The sequence below is a fragment of the Anolis carolinensis genome, unplaced genomic scaffold (genome assembly GCF_035594765.1).
Source record: "Anolis carolinensis isolate JA03-04 unplaced genomic scaffold, rAnoCar3.1.pri scaffold_11, whole genome shotgun sequence".
NCBI lineage: Eukaryota > Metazoa > Chordata > Lepidosauria > Squamata > Dactyloidae > Anolis > Anolis carolinensis.
The window spans coordinates 7,579,081-7,595,974 of record NW_026943822.1 but is presented as its reverse complement, the minus strand read 5'-3'; the positions used below and the strand labels follow the sequence as shown (position 1 = coordinate 7,595,974).

The 16,894-nt window shown below is 37.8% G+C and overlaps 1 protein-coding gene across 1 annotated transcript in view; it reads left to right on the top strand.

The window, feature by feature from the left end:
* The window catches only part of hacd3 (3-hydroxyacyl-CoA dehydratase 3), a 29,079-nt gene that overhangs the window by 1,844 nt on the left and 10,341 nt on the right, over positions 1 to 16,894 (top strand). Inside the window, exons 2-7 of the mRNA XM_003227602.4 lie at positions 2,308 to 2,350; positions 5,160 to 5,233; positions 8,596 to 8,760; positions 9,900 to 9,951; positions 11,023 to 11,133; positions 13,886 to 14,013. Coding sequence (XP_003227650.1) covers positions 2,308 to 2,350; positions 5,160 to 5,233; positions 8,596 to 8,760; positions 9,900 to 9,951; positions 11,023 to 11,133; positions 13,886 to 14,013 — 573 coding nt within the window. The remainder of the gene's footprint in view (positions 1 to 2,307; positions 2,351 to 5,159; positions 5,234 to 8,595; positions 8,761 to 9,899; positions 9,952 to 11,022; positions 11,134 to 13,885; positions 14,014 to 16,894) is intronic.

Sequence of the window (16,894 nt, the reverse complement as noted above, 5' to 3'; positions counted from 1 at the left end):
AATAAGGAGTCTGGATGGCCATCTGTTGGGAGGGCTTGCGGGATGCCTGCCTGCCCTGCTGTGGACTCCCATTGGGATATGAATAAGCAGTGTGTCAAGGCGCTGAGCTGCTGAACTTGCAGACCGAAAGGTCCCAGTTTCAGATCCGGGGAGTTGAGTGAGCGCCCACTGTTAGCTCCAGCTTCTGCCAACCTAGCAGTTAGAAAACATGCAAATGTGAGTAGATCTATAGGTACTGCTCCGGCGGGAAGGTAACAGCGTTCCAGGCCACATGACCTTGGAGGTGTCTACGGACAATGCCAGCTCTTTGGCTTAGAAATGGAGATGAGCACCAACCCCCAGAGTCAGTCATGACTGGACTTAACATCAGGGGAAACCTTTACCTTTACCTAATAAGGAGTCTGGTGGAGTCTCCTTTTGAGGCTGGATGGCTATCTGTCAGGAAGGCTTGCTTGGTGCCTGCATGCTTTGCTGTGGATCTCCTTTGGGATATGAATAAGCATAATAAGAAGTCTCCTTTTGAGGTTGGCCATCTGTCTGGAAGGCTTGTGTGGTGCTTGCTTGCTTTGCTGTGGACCTCCATTGGGATATAAATAAGCACCATCCAAGCCTTCCCAATAGATAGCCATCCAGTTTCAAAACTCCACAGAAGGAGATAGAATAAGGAGTCTGGATGGCCATCTGTTGGGAGGGCTTGCGGGGTGCCTGCCTGCCCTGCTGTGGACTCCCATTGGGATATGAATAAGCAGTGTGTCAAGGCGCTGAGCTGCTGAACTTGCAGACCGAAAGGTCCCAGGTTCAGATCCGGGGAGTGGAGTGAGCGCCCGCTGTTAGCTCCAGCTTCTGCCAACCTAGCTGTTCGAAAACATGCCAATGTGAGTAGATCTATAGGTACCGCTCCGGCGAGAAGGTAACAGTGTTCCAGGCTGTCACGACTGGACTTATCATCAGGGGAAACCATTACCCTTTTTAATAAGGAGTCTGGTGGAGTCTCCTTTTGAGGCTGGATGGCTATCTGTTAGGAGGACTTGTGCGGTGCCTGCATGCTTTGCAAAAGGCCACCCTACTGGGATCTACGCGCATCATCTGAAAATACATCACACAGTCCTAGATACTTGGGAAGTGTTCGACTTGTGATTTTGTGATACGAAATACAGCATGTCTATCTTGTTTGCTGTGTCATAATAAAATAATAATACATTTATTACTCGCCTCTCCTTGAGGCTCAGATGTGATGCAAGGCGGCTTCCCACGGTCCTGCTCCATTTGCATTTCTTTTGGTTTTCTTCTTGCAAAACCAGATTTTCAGGCACCAAACTGCAATCTTCGATGCGTTGTAAACGAGAAGAGCAAGCCTCCTTGACTTTAACCAGAAGAATATTATTATTATTATTATTGCTACTATTATTATTTGATACACAACAAGATTAGTACACAGCACACAAGATTACTATGCTGGCTGTTGTTGTATTGGATCCCACGCCGGACACTTTCCAAGTGTCTAGGACTATGTGATGTATTGCCATATAATGCATGCAGATCCGAGTAGGGTGGCCTTTTGCAGTTGACAGATTGTAATTTTGTCAGCGCTGATTGTGTTTAAGCCAAGGTCTTTAGGCAGTGCACCCGGTGTGCCGACCACCACTGGGACCACCTTAACTGGTTTGTGCCAGAGTCTTTGCAGTTCGATCTTTAAATCCTCGTATCGTGTCAACTTAAAACAGGTTCACAACCATATATATATATATATATATATATATATATATATACACTAGCTGTGCCCGGCCACGCGTTGCTGTGTCAAAGTGGTGGTGGTATTGGTTAAAAATTGTTGTGTAATTTTTATTTGACGTTATTTGTATTTTTTAATCAATTTTATTGTAAGTTATCTTTTTATTTATTATATTTTATTATTTTCTTGTATTATTTTTAGTTATTTTCTGTTATTATAGTATTTTATTGTATTAATTTTTTTAGTGTTTTTTTATTATTTTTTAGTGTTTTTTATTATTTTTTATTGGGTTGCTAGGAGACCAAGTTGGAGGAGCTTAGCCTTCTAACTGGCAGCAATTGGATAAAAGCAATTATTCCTCTCTCACTAATTAGGACTTTATTTTTCTTTTCTTTTTGTTGTATCAACCTAGAGGCGTGGATGATGGGTTGTGTCGTCAAATTTCGAGGTTGGGGGGCCTGTAGTTTTGTTGTTTTGTGGGTCGCCGTGATGCCATCACTCTTTTATATATATAGATAGATTATTATATGTAATAAATCCAGCTACTCACCATTCTCTGTCTGTTTTCTCTCCAGAATCCTGAAATCACCATCGCAGACAATGTCCTCCATTTCAAAGGTTGGTCCATTTTCATTCTTGTTTCAGGAAACAGTCTCTCTTTGGAGAAGGAAAAGTTTGCTAGTTCCCTGAAGATTGAATCCGTGGATAAGGAAATCCTCAAATCCGTGGATACGGAGAGCTTGGCTCATAAGGAAAAATTATTTTGCCAACCAATAACCTCAAAAGATAAAGCCAGATAGAAATAATAATAATAATGATAGCAATAATAGCAATAATTCTACTTGTTTAATAACTTATGCTATTCTTCATATCCTAATACTGATCGTGCTGAAAATGCAGTTAATGGTTGCCAGTAATAATACTAATTATAGCAGTAATAATAATAATTATTATTATTCTACTTGTTTATTAACATCTGATATTCTTCAAATCTTAATACTGATCATGCTGAAAATACAGTTAATGGTTGCCAGTAATAATACTAATAATCTCAGCAATAATAGCAATAATTCTATTTGTTTATTAACATCTGCTATTCTTCATATCCTAATACCGATCATGCTGAAAATATGATATAATATAATATGATATAATAATACTAATAATAGCAGCAATAGTAATAATAATTCTGTTTATTGACAGCTGCTATTCTTCATATCCTAATATTAATCGTGCTCAAAATACAATTAATGGTTGCCAGTAATAATACTAATAATAGCAGTAATAATAGCAATAATTCTACTTGTTTATTGACATCTGCTATTCTTCAATCCTAATATTGATTGTGCTCAAAATACAATTAATGGTTGCCAGTAACAATACTAATAATAGCAGTAATAATAACAATAATTCTACTTGTTTATTGACATCTGCTATTCTTTATATCCTAATATTGATCGTTCTCAAAATACAATTAATGGTTGCCAGTAATAATACTAATAATAGCAATAATAATAATTCTCAACAAATGCTTGCTCATGTTTAAGATTAGTCCATGGTTCTTCTTTAACCAAAATGATCATTTCTGTGCAAAGCTAAAACATTGTAATTTTTTCTCTTCCTGATCCGGCATCTGTTTGCGCACAAATGTGGTCTCATTTCAATGTGGTGGTGACACGTCCACGTTTTCCTAATCTTGAACAGTGAAAGCAAGCCTGGCGAACAGTCCTTTCTTTCTTCCTTTTGCAGCTTCTGTTTGGATTTCACCAAACTGTCAAATGTTGGGTTTTGAAAGGGAAATGAATTCCTAGGTAAATGCCTTTTGTTTACTTTCACTGCACTGGAAAAACAAAACTTGCATAAAATATCCTGTGTTGCTAAGACTAAGGGAAGGCACATTGTTTGGGCTCATGGGGTGCATCTACACTGTGGTCTTAACACAGTTTGACGCCGCTTTCAGTGCCATGGCTCAATGAGTCCCTTGGTTTACATTTCAGTGAGGCACTTGCATCCTTTCGCAAAGAAGGTTCAAATCTTGTAAAACTGCAACTTCCTGCTCTCCATGGCAATTAAAGTGGTGTCAAACCGCATCAATTCCACAATGTAGATGCACCCTTAAGCATTTTCTAGGGAAAGCCTCATTCTACGGATCTCTGATACAATTTTGTGCGTGTCTTCCAGTTGACCATCGAGTCATTCCTATGAGAGGTATCATATTACTATAAACAACGCAATTTCATTATTTGCAGCAATTTTCCTTAACCTTCCTCTCATTTCAAGATTCACTTTGGTGCCGAACGGAGATCTGCTTGTTTATTAACATCTGCTATTCTTCATATCCTACTACTGATATGCTCAAAATACAATTAATGGTTGCCAGTAATAATACTAATAGCAGTAATACTAACAATCATTCTACTTGTTTATTGACATCTGCTATTCTTCATATCCTAATATTGATCGTGCTCAAAATACAACTAATGGTTTCCAGTAATAATACTAATAATAGCAGTAATAGTAATAATAATTCTACTTGTTTATTAACATCTGCTATTCTTCATATCCTACTACTGATATGCTCAAAATACAATTAATGGTTTCCAGTAATAATACTAACAATAGCAGTAATAGTAATAATAATTCTACTTGTTTATTAACATCTGCTATTCTTCATATCCTACTACTGATATGCTCAAAATACAATTAATGGTTGCCAGTAATAATACTAATAATAGCAGTAATAGTAATAATAATTCTACTTGTTTATTAACACCTGCTATTCTTCATATCCTGATCACGTTGAAAATACAACTAATAGTTGCCTATAATACTACTATACTACTACTACTACTTCTACTACTACTAATACTAATAATAATAGCAATAATAATATTGGCAATCTGCTTTGCAAATATCCACAGTTTCTTGTTTATTAACATTATTCTTCATATCCTAATACTGATCATGTTGAAAATACAACTAATAGTTGCCTATAATATTACTATAATAATAATAATAATAATAATAATAATAATAATAATAATAATAGCAATAATAATATTGGCAATCTACTTTGCAAATGTCCACAGTTTCTTGTTTATTAACACCTGCTATTCTTCATATCCTAATGCTGATCATGTTGAAAATACAACTAATAGTTGCCTATAATATTACTATAATAATAATAATAATAATAATAATAATAATAATAATAACAACAACAATAATAATATTGGCAATCTGTGTTGCAAATGTCCACAGTTTCTTTCCGTGTTCCAACACTTTCATTCTGAACAGCTGCCAGGTTCTGCTTTTTCTTTGTTTCCAACCATTAGAAAGGCAAGTATTTCTTGATTTTTGGAAGACAAGATTTACTGGCATTTTTGGAATACTAAACAGTGAACAACAATGCCATTTATTTTCCCAGCTCAGGGCCATGGCGCCAAAGGGGACAATGTGTACGAATTCCAAATCCAGTTCCTAGAACCGGTGGAGCCGCAGGTAAGTTTCCCTATTTCCTTGTTTAAAACGCTTGATTTATTTGGAGAACTAGGGTCCATTCAGTTATGCATTGGATTTAGAAGAGTCTTGATGGACTGAGTTTAGAATTTAGAAAAGTCAATATAATATAATGTAATATAATATAAGGCCCTTGGTGGTGCAGCGGGTTAAACTGCTGAGCTGCTGAATAATAATAATAATAATAATAATAATAATAATAATAATAATAATAATAATAAAACTTTATTTATACCCCGCCACCATCTCCCCAACGGGGACTCGGGGTGGCTAACATGGGGCCATGCCCAGAACAGTACAATATAATAAAATATAAAAACAACATATCATAACACAGTTAAAACAATACAATAAATAATAATATACATTACATCAAGAAATCAAAGAACCAGTAAAAACAAGGGCGGGCTTGCTGACTGAAAAGTCAGTGGTTCGAATCTGGGGAGCGGAATGAGCGCCCGCTGTTAGCCTCAGCTTCTACCAACCTATCAGTTCAAAAACATGCAAATGTGGGTAGATCAATAGGTACTGCTCCAGCGGAAAGGTAACAGCACTCCATTCAGTTATGCCGGCCATATGACCTTGGAGGTGTCTATGGACGACGCCAACTCTTCGGCTTAGAAATGGAGATTAGCACCAACCCCCAGAGTCGGACATGATTGGACTTAATGTCAGGGGAAAACCTTTACCTATAATACAATACAAAACAATATAATACAATAATAGATTTACTTAAGAATTGTTGCAGAATGCGGGCAAGAAATACAATATTAATAATAATAGTTATAATAATAATTTCAGTCTCTTTTTTGGAGAGAAAAAGCAGGGTACAAATATAATAAGAATAATAATAATAAAAAACATCACACAGTCCTAGACACTTGGGAAGTGTTTGACTTGTGATTCTGTGATACGAAATCCAGCATATAGATCTCGTTTGCTGTGTCATACTATGTTGTGTCAATAATAATAATAATAATTAGGCTTAAGGCTCATGCATAAGGGGCTTTATGGAAATATATAGGAATTGACATCTATCTATCTACCTGTGTGGTATAATTCTGCCAGAAGTTATTGTAGAGCTGCTTTGGACCTCTTTTTGGAGAGAAAAAGTGGGATATTAATAATATTAATATTTTTATTATTACTATTATTAATACTAATAACAACAATAATTATTATAGTGTGGAAGCAGCTCCCTCAAAGGCCCTAGTTGCACTATACACTATAGAAAATCCGATCATTCCATAGTGTGGAGCCACGGCAATTAAAACGGGATCAAACTGCATTATTTCTGCAGTGCAGATGCACCGTTAAAGCTCTGCTGGGCTCTTTCTGGAGCTTTTGTTGAGCTCTATATGTGTGTGCCAGTGCCTCATTTTTGCAAATGTCAGGAATTAATGTGATGGCAGTGCAGCCAAGCAGGTTGAATTGCACAACGGTTATTATCTCAACTTTGCTCCAAATTCAGGTTGCCCGGGGGAGAAATACTTTGAGCCAAAAGGGTGGGCTTGAAGATTAGCTAATCAGGAATTTTCCTCTCTTTTTGCTGAAAGTAGTGCTGGGTTTTCTTTGCTTATATTATAATATTATATTAGAATATTAATAATGTTGTAATACAATATATTATATATACTAGAACTTATGACATAGTACAATATATTATATAATACTAATAGTATAATATACTGGTGATAATATAATATATGTATTTTACATATACAGTAGAGTCTCACTTATCCAACATAAACGGGCCGGCAGAACGTTGGATAAGCGAATATGTTGGATAATAAGGAGAGATTAAGGAAAAGCCTATTAAACATCAAAATAGGTTATGATTTTACAAATTAAGCACCAAAACATCATGTTATACAACAAATTTGACAGAAAAAGTAGTTCAATATGCAGTAATGCTATGTACTAATTACTGTATTTACAAAATTAGCACCAAAATACCACGTTATATTGAAAACATTGACTACAAAAATGTGTTGGATAATCCAGAACGTTGGATAAGCGAGTGTTGGATAAGTGAGACTCTACTGTATATACAGTGGGGGGGAAGTATTTAGTCAGATACCAATTGTACAAGTTCTCCCATTTAAAAAGATGAGAGAGGCCTGTAATTGACATCATAGGTAGACCTCAACTATGAGAGACAACAAGAGAAAACACATCCAGAAAATCATATTGTCTGATTTTTCATGAACTTATTTGCAAATTATGGTGGAAAATAAGTATTTGGTCACCTACAAACAAGCACCAGACCGTTCACAATCTTCAGCATGGGCATTTTACAGCAAAGGCATTGTACGAGGGCTATCCAGAAATTAGATTACGTTTTGGAATTAAAAATGAACAAAGTATAGGAGAAAACATTTACCGTATGCAGTTGAAAGCCACACTCAAATACCACATCTCACGTAGTCACCATTCAAATTTAGGTTCTTACCATAGCGATGAATGAGCTTGGCAACTCCTTCCCCACCAAATTCTGCCGCTTGGGTTCTCAACAGTGTGCGACCCGCCGCGTGGGGCTGGGCGTCCCCATGAAACAGCAAAATCCCTGTGCTATTGCAATGCTGAAACACAGCCAGGCTGAACAATGAATGCACCAGGAAGAGAGGAGCAAAAGCAAGGAAGAACCCCGCTCTTGCTTTTTTTGCAAGGAGATCTCAAGAGAGAATCAAAACATTGCGGCTTCCCTTCCCTTCCTGCCGGCTCAAGGAAAAGGCACGAGCTTACCTAAGAAGGCCTGCTCGGCCTGGCTGCTGAGCAAGCTCCGGAAAGCAGCCTGGAGGAGAGCGGCGTAGGCTCCCGAGGAGAAGCAGCCAGGATCGGCCAGGGCTTGCAAGCACTTGCAAATCTAGGCACTTACTATAGCGATGAATGAGCTTTGCAACTCTTTCCCCACTAAATTCTGCTGCTTGCGTCCTCAACCACTTGTTTCCAACAATGGGGGCATGGCTGGCAACGCAGCGTTTTGGCGATGCTGCGCAGCTGCAGGAAGGAGTGATCGGCTGGTTGAGGATGCAAGCGGCAGAATTTAGTGGGGAAGGAGTTGCAAAATTCATTCATTGCTATGGTAAATGCCTAGATTTGCAAGCGCTTGCGAGCCCTGGCCGATCCTAGATTTGAATGGTGACTACGTGAGATGTGATATTTGGGTGTGTCTTTCTACTTCATACGGTAAATGTTTTCTCCTATACTTTGTTCATTTTTAATTCCAAAATGTAATCTACTTTCTGGATAGCCCTCATACAATGCCTTTGCTGTAAAATGCCCATGCTGAAGATTGTGAACGGTCTGGTGTCTGACGGTGCGTTGGCTTTGCACTCTTCCAGCCAGTGTACAAAGTGACGCAGCGGCAGCTGAGCATCACGGTCAAGAAAGTGGAGAAACACTGGTGGGAGCGGCTGACCAAGCAGGAGAAGCGGCCCCTGTTCCTCGCTCCCGATTTCGACCGATGGCTGGACGAGTCGGACGCTGAGATGGAGCTGAAGGCCAAGGTAAAGTCTTCACTGTTCCCTATGTAATCCAAATGAGACATAATTGAGGCATGTGCAATAAAAAAAAAAGAGTTTCAAAATCCATTATAAAACTAGGGGCCCTGGCGTTTCGTTTCTAAAGTGTTTTCGGTGAAAATTCTATGACTATAATGAGAGTAATGGAATTTCGTTACTTTTTCATTATAGGAATTGCGCAAGTGGGGAAACTTCAATGGCTCCCTTCTCCCTCATTTTTACAGTTATTGGGGTGAAACTTGCTACAATGGTAGAAAACATTTATCACTGTTAGCCCATCACGTTTCAAAATGTTTCACTTATCCACAGATTTTTGGGGAATTTTCAAAGTTTTTATAAGCAACATTTATTTTTTTTAAAGAACTACAACAGCTATCTCCTTGAATTTTCTACACAATGACACAAGATAACAGGGGATAATTTCTCCCAACTTTCAGAAATATCCATACATCTACAGAATGTTGGGAATTTTGGAGAAGTTGTGACTAAAATGTGTTTTTTTAAGCCATCTCATTTAATCTCTCTCTCTAATATTGACCAATATTCAGATTTCGAATCAGTAATGAACACACAAAATAATTTTTTGGGGCTTTGTTTATCTGCCACTCGAAATACTTATATGTGATGATAACCAATTTATTTTTATCCTTCTAGGTTTATTTCTGTTTTAATGTTTACATGTTGCAAGTTTTAAAACTGCATTGCTTTTTAATGCCATGGGCCACTTTGGCTCTTGATTAAATTGGGGTGGAAATAAATAAAATAATAACAATGATGATGATGATGATGATGATGATGATGATGATGATAATTGTCCTCCTTGTAAGAACTACTGTAATTGCTTTGCTTGTGTGCGATAAAAAAAAGATGTTTGAACAACTGATAGGCAAATGCTACATAGCATTGCTTTTCGGTTTTGTTGCTAAGGGTGCCATTGTGAAAGTATTATACGCTTGGAAATGGAAATTAATAATATCGATAATAGTAATAATATGGTTGTGGGTCTCAGCTTGCATCCAGTTTGAGTTGTTTATTTATAGTGATGCAGAGCCACAACCTGAAACCCAAACGGATCCTTCTAAACAGCTCTAATGCTCCGAAAATGTTTTCTCCCTGATTTTTAGGAAGAAGAAAGAATTAACAAAATCAACTTTGAGAACAGGATCCCCAAAGACCGTAAGTGGCTGTGCTTTTTAAATTTTGCAATATGTAGATAATATATACATATATGCATCAGCAAAAATATCGGATGAGAAATTATTTCTCTTATAATAAAAGCCAGGCTTTTGCATAGCTGGTTAACCACCAGCTGCAATAAATCTGTAAGCCGCCCCGAGTCCTTCTGGGGTGATGGAGGCGGGGTATAAAAATAAAATTATTATTATTATTATTATTATTATTATTATTATCTTACCAATCAAACAGTTGGCAGTTTGAAGCCTGGGTTGGGGTGAGCGCCCGACCCTCAGCTCAGCTCACTGCTCACCTAGCAGATCGAAAACAGCTGTGAGTAGATAAATAGGTACTGCTCAAGCAGGGAGGTATTTTAATAGCACCATAAAGGAAATACCAAAAAAATGCCGCCAATCAAAAAATGGAGGAAGTCTGTGAGCAGGGCTCTTTGACATGGAGGATGGAGCGACAGCCGTAATTGAGCACAACCTCCAGGATGCCGAAGATGGGAAATGCCTATATATATCTGTTGTCTGTCCTGTCTGTGTATAACAGCACAGAATATTTGCCATATACGTGTTCTGTGATCCACCCTGAGTCTCCTTCGGGGTGAGAAGGGCGGAATATAAATATTGTATATAAATAGATGCATAAGTAAATAAATAATGTTAGCATTGTGATATAGCCACAGAAATGAATGCGCTGCAGGCTTCTGCCATGTTTGATGCTTTGCTTTCTGAAACCTCACATTTTCAATGCTGGCAAATTACAGACAATTTAATGAATTTGATGAAAATGCTGCTCTCTTTGCCATTCTTTTTGTCACTCTGTAAATAATAATAATAATAATAATAATAATAATAATAATAATAATAATAATAATAATAATAATAAAGCACGCAAAGATACTATGGGACCTTTACCTTAACTACCACCAATTCCTCAATACTTTATTTCCCATACCATCATACTTTGCCACAGCAACGCGTGGCCGGGCACAGCTAGTATCTATCTATCTATCTATCTATCTATCTATCTATCTATCTATCTATTCTATCCTGCATTGGTTCTCAGCGTTCCGGCACCTGAAGCGAGGCTACCTCTTCATGTACAACCTGGTGCAGTTCCTGGGCTTCTCCTGGATCTTCGTGAACATGACTGTCCGGCTCTTCATGCTGGGAAAAGGCAAGTGGGCCTCCTCTTTTCCTTGCCGAAAGACGGCGCTTGGCTCCTGAAATGTTTGCACTTGTATTGAGGCTTATACGCTGACCGTATAATGCAGTTTGGACTGCATTGAACTGCATTGTATGGTCAGCATAGAGCCCTATCAGTTTGGACTGCATTGCATGGTCAGTGTGTAGACCCATATTATAATAATAATAATAATAATAATAATAATAATAATAATAATAATAATAATAATAAAAAAACTTTATTTATACCCCGCCACCATCTCCCCAACGGGGACTCGGGGCGGCTTACATGGGGCCGTGCCCAGAACCATACAATATAACAAAATATAAAATATAAAACAACACATCATAACACAATTTAACAATACAATAAATAATAACATACATTACAACCCAAACTTCAGAAAAAGCAATAAAAACCAGGGCGGGCCACATGAACACTAAGTTAAAACTCGGGTGAGAAAGGCATATGAATAAAACCACGGGGAACAGGGACATAAGATAGTGGAACAGTCTAAAGGATAGATATCCAAGGAGAATAACCGAAGAAAGATATGACAGTTACTCTCCAAAGGCACTCCGGAAGAGCCATGTTTTTAAGTCTTTCTTAAAGGCTAGTAAAGTGGGGGCCTGCCTAATCTCAATGGGCAGTGAATTCCACAGTCGGGGGGCCACAGCAGAAAAGGCCCTCTCCCTTGTTCCCACAAGACGGGCCTGAGATATAGGCCGTGGCAACAGGAGAGCCTCCCCTGATGATCGAAGAGACCGGACGGGTTATTATGCCATTTGAACTGCATTGTACGGTCAGCATAGACCCATATCAGTTTGAACCGCCTTGAACTGCATTATAGGGTCAGTGAAGAGCCATATTATGCCATTTGAACTGCATTGAACTACAGTGTATGGTCAGCATAGACCAGGCATGGGCAAACTTCGGCCCTTCAGGTGTTTTGGGCTACTGGCTGTTAAGAATTGTGGGAGTTGAAGTCCAAAACACTTGGAGAGCCGAAGTTTGCTCATGCCTGGCATAGACCCATATCAGTTTGAACGGCACTGAATTGCATTATAAGGTCAGTGTAGGGCCATATCAGTTTGAATTGCATCAAATTGCATTATAGGGTCAGTGTAAAGCCATATAATGCCATTTGAACTGCATTGTACAGTCAACGTAGATCCAAATGCAGTTTGAATCGCATCAAACTGCATTATAGGGCCATTGTGTGCCATTTAAATTGCACTGAACGGCATTTTATGGTTAGTATAGACCAATGATGGGCAACCTTTTGCGCTTGGTGTATCAAAATTCTCCAAAAAACCTAGCATGACTTGGGTGGTGTGTCATTTTGAGAAAAAAACCATAATTTTGCAATATGTATAGTTTAAATAACAAAAATGTATAATTGTAATATATAACTGTATTTAATAAATCAAAAACTATTTACTACCATTATTTCCATGTACAACAATCTATGGTACCTCTTCCAGTTTCCACGCTGATTTCTCTCTATTCTAGTTTCAGTGTAGTCATGAATAATCAATAATATAATGAATAATATAATAGTAATAATATGATAATATATTACAATAATAGAATCTATATATATAAAATAGTGATGGAATCCTGGCGACCGCCAAAACAACAAAACTAAACACCCCACAACCTCAAAAATTGACAACACAACCCATCATCCACGCCTCTAGGTTGATATAACCTAAGCTCCACCCACTTGATCTCCTAGCAACCCACTCACCCAGGGGACAGGCAGAGTTAGGCCTCACTTAGGCCTCTTCCACACTGCCTATAAAATACAGATTATCAGATTTTAACTGGATTAGATGGCAGTGTAGACTCAAGGCAGTGTATATAGACAGCTATATAACCCATTTATAATCTTATATTATCTGCTTTAACTGGATTATCTGGACTCCACACCTTTACCCTTTACCTTAACTACCACCAATTCCTCAATACTTTATTTCCCATACCACCATACTTCGCCACAGCAACGCCACAGCAACGCGTGGCTGGGCACAGCTAGTGAATATATATATGTGTGTGTGTAAATGTAATGTGCATAATTCCCATGGAGTAAACAACAAAACCACTGGACCAAATCAAACCAAATTTGGCCACAAAAGACATAGTCATCCAATCAATCTGCATGCGGCAGCGTGTCAGCAAAAATGGCTAGGCATGTCAGTGCTGACATGCGTGTCATAGGTTGGCCATCACTGGTATAGACTCATATCAGTTTGAACTGCATCAAACTGCATTATAGGGTAGGTGTAGAGGCATATAATGCAATTTGAACTGCATTATAGTGTCAGTGTAGACTCTTTATCCGTTTGAACTGCAACAAGCTACACTGTATGGTCAGTGTAGGGCCATATAATGCAATTTGAACTGCATCAAACTTTATTATAGGGTCAGTGTAGACCTATATCAGTTTGAACTGCATTATAGGGTCACTGTAGAGCCATATAATGAGGTCGAAACATAGAATTCATTTATACTTCATATCAACTGTATACACAGTTTTGTGCCTGAAACACCAGGAAGACAACTCCACACCTTGTGGCAGTGAGTTCCACCGTTTGTGGAAGTTTGCTCTCTTTGAAATGTCAATCATTCAGCTACAGCAGATGGGTTTGGGGTGGGGGATGATGGGTGCTAACGTGAGACTCCTTTTTCTCATTCCGTGGTCCGAAGGGATGCTGAAACCAAGTCCTATCTGTTCTCCCAGATTCCTTCTTCGATACGTTCCACACGACGGCAGACATGATGTACTTCTGCCAAATGATGGCCGTCCTGGAGATTGTGAACACCTTGATAGGTCTAGTCCGATCTCCTCTTTTGCCCGTCCTTTTCCAGGTAACTTTTCTTCCAGTTGCAACGATTTCTTAATGGTGGGAATGCCAATGAACCTGCTCCGGCTTTTAGTCCGAACTGTAAATGCCTTCTCTTTATTATTGGGAAGGTATGCAGCGATGCCTGATGAAGCTCTGATGATAGCAAGGCAATAAATCCACTGCGGGTTGTAGTGCGAACTGTAAAGATATTATGCTCCTAGTTAACCAGAACTCTCAAGCAACTGGCTAAAATTAAAATTAAATATTTTTATCTATACAGTAGAGTCTCACTTATCCAACACTCGCTTATCCAATGTTCTGGATTATCCAACGCATTTTTGTAGTCAATGTTTTCAATATATCGTGATATTTTGGTGCTAAATTCATAAATACAGTAATTACTACATACCATTACTGCATATTGAACTACTTTTTCTGCCAAATTTGTTGTCTAACATGATGTTTTGGTGCTTAATTTGTAAAATCATAACCTAATTTGATGTTTAATAGGCTTTTCCTTAATCCCTCCTTATTATCCAACATATTCGCTTATCCAACATTCTGCCAGCCCGTTTATGTTGGATAAGTGAGACTCTACTGTATATATAAAAGGGTAATGAAATTTCGGCCTAGGACAAAACAACAAAACTACACATCTCAGAAACACTAAACTTGGCAGCACAACTCCTCATCCATGCCTCTACATTCATACAACAAAAAGCTCCAGCTACTCCAAAAAACAGCCAGGCTTTGAGGCTGCAAGACTATTCACTGCGATTCCACCTGGCCAACAAAGGATTCCCATAAGCCACAGCAACGCATGGCCGGGCAAAGCTAGTAATATTATAAATATAAAGTCTCTTACATTAAGTTTGTCTTTACTTGCTTTTTCATGACTGTATTTCAGTGTTGATACCAAGTCAATGCAGAGTTGATGATATGCTATTGTATGAGGTTTATTTTTAATAGTAGACTCTCAAGCAACCAGAATCTGGCATATAGCAATCCATGGGTTCCAGTCAACTGAGAGTCTATTTATTTCCAGTTCAGGACTTCAGGAAGGCTTACAGTGGTTGAATCAAACATGATTTAAATTGGGTTGCTGTGACTTTTCCGGGCTGTATGGCCATATTCCAGAAGCATTCTCTCCTGATGTTTTGCCCACATCTGTGGCAGGTATTCTCAGAGGTTGTGAAGTCTGTTGGAAACTAGGCAAGTGGGGGTTATATATATAACTGTGGAACAATGTCCAGTTTGCTTGTTTGAGGCAAGTGTGAGTGTTGCAGTTGGCCACCTTCATTAGCACTGAAAAGCCTTGCAGCTTCAAAGCCTAGCTGTTTCTTGCCTATAAACCCCACTTACCTAGTTCCAACAGACCTCACAATCTCTGAGGATGCCTGCCATAGATGTGAGCGAAATGACAGGAGAGAATGCTTCTGGAACCATGACCATACAGCCTGGAATATTCACAGCAAACCAGTGATTTTGGTCATGAAAGCCTTTGGCAACACAATGATTTAAATTAATAACTATATATATATATATATATATATATATATATATATATATATATATATATATACATATATACACACACACACACATACATACATACACACACACACACACACACACACGCATGTGTGTGTATATCTATGTATGTGTGTATATGTATGTACACACACATATATACACATACATATACATACACACACATACATAAAACAACAAGAAATGTAAAGCCAGTTAAGAAAAATTAAAACTGCAAAGTGTCTTACATTATAGCAGTCTGCTTTCTCCTAAGAAAACTGAATTCTCAGTAGTTCTGCTGCATTAAAGGTGTTGCTCAAAAGTAGTACTTTAATTTACTATTTCAATTTAGTATATTTATTTATTTACTACATTTATATCCTGCCCTTCTCATCCCGAAGGGGACTGAGAGCGGCTTACAAATTAAATTTACATACAATATTATATTATTAGCATAGTACAATACTGGTAATAAATTACTATATTGTACTGTATCAATATATTGTAATATTATTAGTAATATTACATGTAAAATATAATATATAATTAATATTATATTGTATTATTAGTATTATATCGTATTACAATATAATATTATGAATATTATATGTATATACAATATGTTATAATTATTATATATTATTGTAAATTATATTGTATATATATATATATACATATACAGTAGAGTCTCACTTATCCAACATAAACGGGCTGGCAGAATGTTGGATAAGCGAATATGTTGGATAATAAGGAGGCATTAAGGAAAAGCCTATTAAACATCAAATTAGGTTATGATTTTACAAATGAAGCACCAAAACATCATGTTAGACAACAAATTTGGCAGAAAAAGTAGTTCAATACGCAGTAATGCTATGTAGTAATTACTGTATTTATGAATTTAGCACCAAAAATCACGATATATTGAAAACATTGACTACAAAAATGTGTTGGATAATCCAGAACGTTGGATAAGCGAGTGTTGGATAAGTGAGTCTCTACTGTATATGTATACTAGCTGTGCCCGGCCACGTGTTGCTGTGGCGAAGTATGGTGGTATGGGAAGTAAAGTATTGAGGAATTGGTGGTAGTTAAGGTAAAGGGTAAAGGTTTTCCCCTGACATTAAGTCCATTATAAATGGGTTATATAGCTGTGTGGAAGGACCTTGAGTCTACACTGCCATATAATCCAGTTAAAATAAGATAATCTGTGGAAGAGGCCTAAGTGAGGCCTAACTCTGCCTGTCCGCTGGGCTGAGTGGGTTGCAAGGAGACCAAGTGGGCGGAGCTTAGCCTTCTAACTGGCAGCAATTGGTTAAAAACAATTATTCCTCTCCCTCTAATTAGGACTTTATTTTTCTTTTCTTTTTGTTGTA